A 7,996-nucleotide genomic window follows, 5' to 3' on the forward strand; every position below is an offset into this window, starting at 1 on the left:
ATGGTTGTGGATTTACAGTGCCACTTAGTTGATCTCCTGCGGGAGAATGCGGATGTATTAGCTTTCTCGGCCGACGAAATGCCAGGGATACATCCTGACGTTATGATACATAAACTAAACGTGGATAGAAAAGCACGACCGATAAGGCAAAAGAAAAGAAACTTCTCAACTGAGAAGATCGAGGCTATACAGGCCGAGGTGAACAAGCTGTTAGCAGCAGGATTTATAGAACCTTGCACTTACCCTGAGTGGTTAGCAAACGTAGTGATGGTAAAAAAGCCGTCAGGGAAGTGGAGGATGTGTGTCGATTTCATTGACTTAAATAAGGCTTGTCCCAAGGATTGTTATCCATTGCCTCGGATAGACAGACTCGTAGATTCTACATTAGGCCATGCTATGTTGAGTTTCATGGATGCCTTCTCCAAATACCATCAAGTCAGTCTATATGAGCCCGACAGAACCAAGGTTGCCTTCATCACGGATGCCAGATTTTAATGTTACAAAGCAATGCCGTTTGGGCTACGAAATGAAGGTGAAACGTATCAAAAATTGGTTGACAAAGTGTTTGTAAATCAGCAGGGAAGAAACGTGGAACTATACGTAGATGACTCAATTGTGAAAAGCCGACTAGAAACGGATCACATTGCAGACTTAAGAGAAACTTTGATACTCTCCAACAGTACCAAATGAAGCTAAATTCGGAAAAATTTCTTTCTTCCGAATTTACCTTGAGAAAAGTATAGGGGTTCCGGTTGGCATTAGCTCAAATCAACTACCAATGCTAAATATTTTTAATTCAATCACATCGATTTTAACACAAATTAACTATTACATTAGCTATAAATTTAAGGAAGAAAGAAATTATTCAACTGCTATAAATTTTTGGGGTTAAGTCTGGAAAATATCTGGGTTTTATGGTTAGCGAGAGAGGAATTGATGCAAATCCCGACAAGATTGATGCTATCCTCAGCTTGTCGCAACCAAAGTCGATAAAAGATATACGAAAGCTTACGGGTTGCATAACGGCATTGACAAGGTTTATCAGCAAATCTGTCAATAAAGCTTTACCATTTTTCGTGGCATTGCGACAAAACAAAACATTCGTATGGGGAAAAAGCAGGCAAAAGCACTAAAGGTAGTCAAAAGTCACCTCCGATCGTTACCGACAATAGCTAGGCCAGAGAAGGGAGAGAAGCTGCAGTTATATATCTCAGCATCTCCAAAAACGGTAGCGGCAGTTTTGCTTGTAGAGTGAAAGAAAGTGCAAATGCCCATTTACTTCGTGAGTCATGTCTTGAATATTTTAATGCGCATGCAATTGAGATTCTAACAAATCAACCGTTAGAAAAATCCCTTCGAAAAATGAAAACTTCTGGTCGTTTGCTTAAGTGGGACATAGAGTTGTCGAAATATGATATAGTTTACAAACCACGAGTGTCTATAAAGGCACAAGCTTTGTCTGACTTCATTGTGGAAACATCTTATACAGATGAAGAGGAAGATATCGAAACATGGAAGGTCTTAGTTGATGGATCAGCAGCTTCAACAGGTTCGGGGGCCGGTATTTTATTGACTTCCTCGCAGGGAGATGTGTTTGAGTACGCTATAAAGTTCAAATTCAAAGCTTCCAATAATGAAGCTGAATATGAAGCGGCAATCGCTGGAGTCCACTTATGTATAGCGGCAGAGGCGAAACGAATTGAATTGTCAACGAACTCACAATTGGTGGCAAGTAAGTTTAGCGGTGAGTATAAGGCCCAGGAGCAAACAATGATAGTTTTTCTGGTCAAACTGAAAGAAATAACGGCGACGCTAGAGTACTTTGAAATCACATTGGTTCCACGTGCTCAGAATCCGCAGGCAGATGCCTTGGAAAAACTGGCGAGTTCAAGCTCCAATGATTTAGAGCGAACAGTGATGGTAGAGATCCTATACTGCAAGAGTATTGAGGCAACTCATGTGGAGGTCAACTACATTGATAGAGGCCGAGAATGGTATGATAACATCCTAGCTTACAAGTTGTATGATGCGCTCCTTACCGAAAAGCTTGAAGCTCATAAAGTAAAAAAGGATAGCATTTGGTTCGTCATGTTTCACGGAGGGTTATATAAGAGAGGTTTCTCATTACCACTGCGAAGGTGCATAACGGCTTATGAGTCTGCAAGGTTGATAGAAGAGATTCACGAGAGTGAATGTGGAAATCACGTGGGTGGTCGGTCTATGTCCCTAGAAGCTATGAAGAGGGGTTATTATTGGCCGACAATGAACGCAGATTTGCTAGCATATGCGAAAAAGTGTGATAAATGCCAGAAGTTTGGGCCGGCTATAAACCAGCCACCCAATGACTTGACGACCATATTAAATCAAGTACCCTTTGCACAGTGGGGAATGAATATTGTCGGTCCTTTCACGTCGGCTACTGGGGGAAGAAAATTCCTAATTGTTGGAGTAGATTACTTCATCAAATGGATAGAGGCTGAACCGGTAGCGAAAATAACGGCAAATGAGGTGAAAAGGTTCATTTGGAAAAGCATATTTACCCGGTTTGGTTTGCCAATGGCAATGGTGTTTGATCACGGCTCCCAATTCGATTGCAGCTTTGTCAAAAATTTCTTAAGTATATACAAAGTAAAGTTTTCTTACGTGGCAGTTCGCCATCCACAGTCGAACGGTCAGGCTGAAGCCGCTAATAAGAAAATACTCAGTGCGTTGAAAAAGAAGGTAGAAGATGAAAAAAGGTTATGGGCCAATTTAGTACCAATGATATTGTGGGCGAACAACGATAAGGGAAACAACTGGAGAGTCACCATTTAACCTTGCTTTCGGTTCAGAGGCGGTTGTCCCAATTGAAGGCGGCCTTCCAACATTTAACATTTAACACTATTGTGAAGAACATAATGACCTCTTGTTAAGACAACAATTAGATTTTTTGCTGGAAATAAGGTTGAAAGCGGCCATCAAATCTATGGCTTATAAGAATATAATGAGTCAGGCTTATAACAAACATATTAATCATCATCCTCTTGAAGACGGCAATTTGGTTTTAAGAAGAACGGCGGCTATCGGTAAGGGAAATGTGGATGGTAAGCTAACCGCGAATTGGGAAGGTCCATATCAGATTAATGAAACTCCGAAGCAAGGGTCACATCGATTGATGATCTTAGAGGGTGTACCACTCGAAAACGTCTGGAATGCTAGAGTCGTTAAGAAATATTATGTGTAATAGTTATCTTTTTATTAGTTCATAATTATGTATTATCGGAATGACTAAGGGTCATCACATAGTGTAAATTTTACGTGCTGGGTTGACGCCGTTAATAAAATTGAAATTAGAAGCTCGATATCAAATGTGTGACAACCCCCCCCCCCACTTTCGATATGGACGTGCGAATGACCTAGCTAGCTGTATCACCCATTCAAGTGATGAGGGAGGTTATATAGTAAAAGCACCTACAATCGAGTTAAAATGATGGTCTATAGCGGCTGATAGCCATTGTTGCGAAAGGTATTCGAATAAGTTTTAAATAAAACTATTCGGAGGACCGAAGCGCTCACTAGCACTGAAGACTTGGCTTAAAGCACATACTGATGAGTCTAAAAGTATGCCATGCAAGTAACTTACTGATGAGTAAAAGGGATAAATAACAGATCTGAAAGCATCATGTATACATAGCAAGAGTTAAAACTTATAAAGTGTTCAAACATACTTTAAAACAAAGTAAACCGACAGCAATCACCCAAAAAAGTACAAGGATCAGACCGGCTAAAAAAGACAAATAGTTTGTTTATAATAATAGAGAGTTTTAGAACCGACCAAAACACAAATAAAATTCGTTCAGCTTAGCAGCGGTTGTAAGAAAAGGAGGATCCACATGATGATCTTGGTGATGACTTTCCAACCCTTTAATCTTTTTTGTTCTAGGACCCTTTCTCTGGCCCTTTCTCACCTACAGGGCTGGCAAGAATGGCGTCATCAAACTCTTCATCCGGCATATCACGTGGATCAACATTTTTCGTTGTTTCAATGCAGGGGGGATCGACAAAATATGTTTCTTCAAAGCTGGTGGGAGAGTGATGCTTGTCATTATCGTAAGCATCCTTGATTGACTGCCATCTAGTCCCCCCCAACCCTGAGTTTTACACACGCAACGATGCGCCGCTACCCACCCACCGGTATAGCGTTCAACAAGCTTGTCCCGGTATAAATCAGACCTCAAGAACCAGTTGACAGCTTGACGCCTGATAGCAGGCTTCTCAAAAAAAGCTTGCTCAAACTTTTTCTTCGCTTCCTCTTTCTTTGCCCTCTCGATTTTCAAGCTTTTCTGAAAATCAGCTATTTGGGCTTTCAGCTTGTCTTGATCCGCCAACTTCTTTTTTAACTCCTCTTGGCTAGTCAACTGGTTCTTAAGAAGCCTTATCTTGACTTTACACTTCTCAACCTCAAGGGCGGCCGCTTTGCGCTCATCTTTAGCCTTCTTCATAGTACTCTCGGCTTTGTCTGTATACCTCTGATAATATTTGTACATGTTGATAACCTCTACAACCAGGTTGATAATCTGAATGCACGAAGCATTAAGGAGGATAACTTACCCTAAGCAAGTCATTCATCATTTGACCACAAGGAGCAGCGAGCCGGTTGACAGGCCTATCGACAGGAGTGGCCAAATCTTTTAGCACCCTACATCCCATGCTACCTCCAGTGGATGGGTCATCCGCAATGACAAATTCTTCCCTATTCACATTAATTCGAGGATACCATGGTTCACCAACAGTACCAGCAGGAACCAGAAATTCCTCCATCACCTCCTCAGGAATTTCGACATGGGGAATCTCAATAAAATCATCCGTTAACACAGGTATAAAGGCATTGAGGCTGCTAAAACCATAACGAATTGTAGAGGAAGGTTGCATATCCTTGTTCTGTGATATCGCCTTTTCTAAGCCGCCGACTTGCTGCCTTAGGGCAGTGATACCCACCGTTTTCTTTGGTCTGTTGTCGTTATCATCCTCAAAATCCATGACATCCTTCATTTCAGTTGGGACGTCTTTTGGCTGGCCAGCTTGTTGGTCTTGAGCCGGGGTGGTTTTTGGTTTTTTAGACCTTTTGGAGCCGGTGCTGGTACCACCACCCCTTCTGAGAGGAAGGACATTCGGCCTTGTTCTATTTTCAATGGATGCCATATCACGCTTACTTCTGTGTCTCCCTTTTAATGTTCTGGTAGCAATGACTGGCAGTGTGTCGTACGCCGATTTAGGGTTGGGTGGACACTGATGTTTCACTGAGTCGTCAGTTTCAGGCCCAGACGTGGATAATCAAGCTTGCCGACACCTAACCAAAATCAGAACACAAAAGTTAGGAGGATTTTAACAGCCAAATTTGCAATTTGGTAAGTTCAAATCACCAGACGCAATAGTAAATTTGGATATGCGGTCATAAACATTATCACAGGTATAATAATAAATTCATATGTATGGTAGGTCATACCATATTCGTCAGTTTTGCAGAGACCGGGATGAGAAAAAGGAACATTGCCCAGGATATAATTACAGTTGGGCAGCCACACCCTTGGAATAACTTTAATCTTCTTACCTTTATTTACATACAGACAATCGAAAAAACGAAAAGCTTTAAATTCAAGCTTGCCTAACTTCCTATCTCTAATAGAATCAAATCTGCTATGAGGAGGGTAGAAAGTTCTTCGCAGACTGAAATCATCTGGCACTTTTAGAAAATAAAATTGATTTTACCAATTTTTGCAACTGCTTAATTTCGGCCACACCGTAATCTTACCAGAGCCTGTATACAAAGACCACCAGCCTGGTGACTGATTGTCCTTTTTTATCCAATGTAGCTTACGGACCAAATTAAGGGTTAGCGGGAAATCCATGAATAACAAAACCCATACCAGCGACACAAAGTTTCAAATTATTGTCGGTGTTAACTAAGCGTTACATACATTCCATGCCTTAAATATCCTTTCTATGAAATGATGCAGAAGAAAACGCAACCCAAATTCAAAGTGCTTCGCATATACCGCCATATGCCCCTCTGGACAGTCGAAAACGGTATTACCCTCTTGCGGTACGGTCAATTCATAACCGTCAGGAAGCTTGAAAAACTGTTTACCCACACTGCAGTAGTTCTTCTTGGTCGCAACTTTGATCCATGCTTTATCTACCACTGTTTTCATTACTTTTAAATCCCAAGAAAGTTAAAGTGGTTGCCGGTGCTCAGCATCATCATCCTCTAAATTATAGCCCTCATCTAATCTCTCCTCTTGGAGAATCTGTTGACTGGCATTAATATCTTCGTTTATCTCCTCATCTGTCTCTTCTTCATCACCTTCTTCCTCTTCATCTTCTTCTTCTTCACTTTCCTCATCACCTTTTTGCACAGTACTAACATTTTGCTTTTCATCCTCCTCCAAACCCTCAACCATGGGCGGAGCTAGAAGGGGACATGTGGGGACACTTGTCCCCCCATTTTCAAAAAAAAAAAATTTAAAAAAAAAAAAAATTAAAGAAAAAAAATTAAAAAAAAAACTGAAGTGAGACAAAAAGAAGAAGAAAAGAAATTGCAAAACTAAACCCTAACTTTCACAATTCTCAATTTCTCTCTCTTCGAAGTTCGAAAGTTGGAGACTTAGAGTTCTCAGGCAGTCAGGCTCGTCGGCGGCACTTCGTTGGTTCGTTCGCGTCTTCTCCCGTCCAGTGGCGGTGTCGGGTGTCTTGCTGTCTTCGGTCTTCCGCCCTTTATTGGCTCCACCCCTGCTCCCGTCGCCGGTTCTGTTCACCCAAATCACCAGTTCGCGACTTGGAGTTCGACAGACGACAGTTCGTGTCGCCGGTGTGCGGTGTCGGTGTTGGTGGCGGGTGTCTTGCTGTCTTCGGTCTTCCGGTCTTCGCTAGACCCAATTCACCCAAATCAATGGAGGTATGTAAATCTGAATTTCAACTTATTACTTGTTTAATTGATGAAATTGTTGTATATATCAACTTATTACTTGTTAGTCTTTTTTAATTTCGATTGAGAATTATTGTGGATTTGACGATTTTGTCATTTGTGGGTATTGAAGACGAATTTCAACTTGTTACTTGTTTAATTGATGAAATTGTTGTATATATCAACTTGTTTAATTTCGATTGAGAATGATTGTGGATTTGTCATTTGTTGATTTGTGGGTATTGAAGTTTTGAACTTTGAAGTATTGAACTTATTGAAAATTGAATTGTTTAATCTCTGAATTATTGGTATTTAATTTTTTTCCCCTGTTTTTGAGAATTTAAATTATTGAAATGTATAGTTGAATTAGAAATTTAGAAATTAGAATCTTAGGTTTTGTTATTATGTAATGATGTGGATTGTGGAAATTGATATATAATTTTCAATTTAATTAGGAAATGTCAAAAGATTCACCAAATTCAAACAAATCCAAGGCAACTAAACAACCCGATCTTCGACAATTCTTGTTTAAAAGAACGAAACTCAATAAAAATGGGTCCAACGAAAATGAGTCCAATACTTAGAGGAAGATTCGGTGTACGATTTTGTCCCCCCAAGTTGAAAATCCTGGCTCCGCCACTGCCCTCAACACTTCTTTCGACAAACAGCACGTCCTCGTCCCTAACATCCAATGTCGGCGATTCTGGCTCTGACATTGGTTCTTTGCCAGGGCGCCGACTGACTCCTTCTGCCTCTTGAGGCTGATAGCTGGTGCGCTTCGTTCTCGGCTTTCTGGTACTTTTAACACCTATTTTGTCGATATTTGTGTCGTACTGATTAAGAAATTCTGAAACGCTCCGTAAATGATAACGGATACTTAGAGGCTCAGTATCCACAATCTCTACGTCTTCTAAAATATCAGGGTTATCAGGGCGTAAAGCCTTCTCGGTGTCGGCAAGAAATTTATGCCGATAATAAGCTTCTCGTTCTTGAGCTGAGGATAAGGGTGTAAAAGGGTTAGCCTCATCGACTTTACCCATATCCGAGTGCTTT

At 40.9% G+C, this 7,996-nt stretch overlaps 1 protein-coding gene across 1 annotated transcript; it reads left to right on the forward strand.

Annotated features, from left to right (window-relative positions):
* The first annotated feature begins 1,362 nt into the window (after positions 1 to 1,362).
* Positions 1,363 to 2,814, forward strand: LOC110717215. Its single transcript, XM_021895867.1, has one exon. The coding sequence runs from the start codon at positions 1,363 to 1,365 to the stop codon at positions 2,812 to 2,814; it is 1,452 nt and encodes a 483-aa protein (XP_021751559.1).
* The last annotated feature ends 5,182 nt before the right edge of the window (positions 2,815 to 7,996 follow it).

Source organism: Chenopodium quinoa, unplaced genomic scaffold (genome assembly GCF_001683475.1).
Source record: "Chenopodium quinoa cultivar QQ74 unplaced genomic scaffold, ASM168347v1, whole genome shotgun sequence".
Lineage (NCBI taxonomy): Eukaryota > Viridiplantae > Streptophyta > Magnoliopsida > Caryophyllales > Amaranthaceae > Chenopodium > Chenopodium quinoa.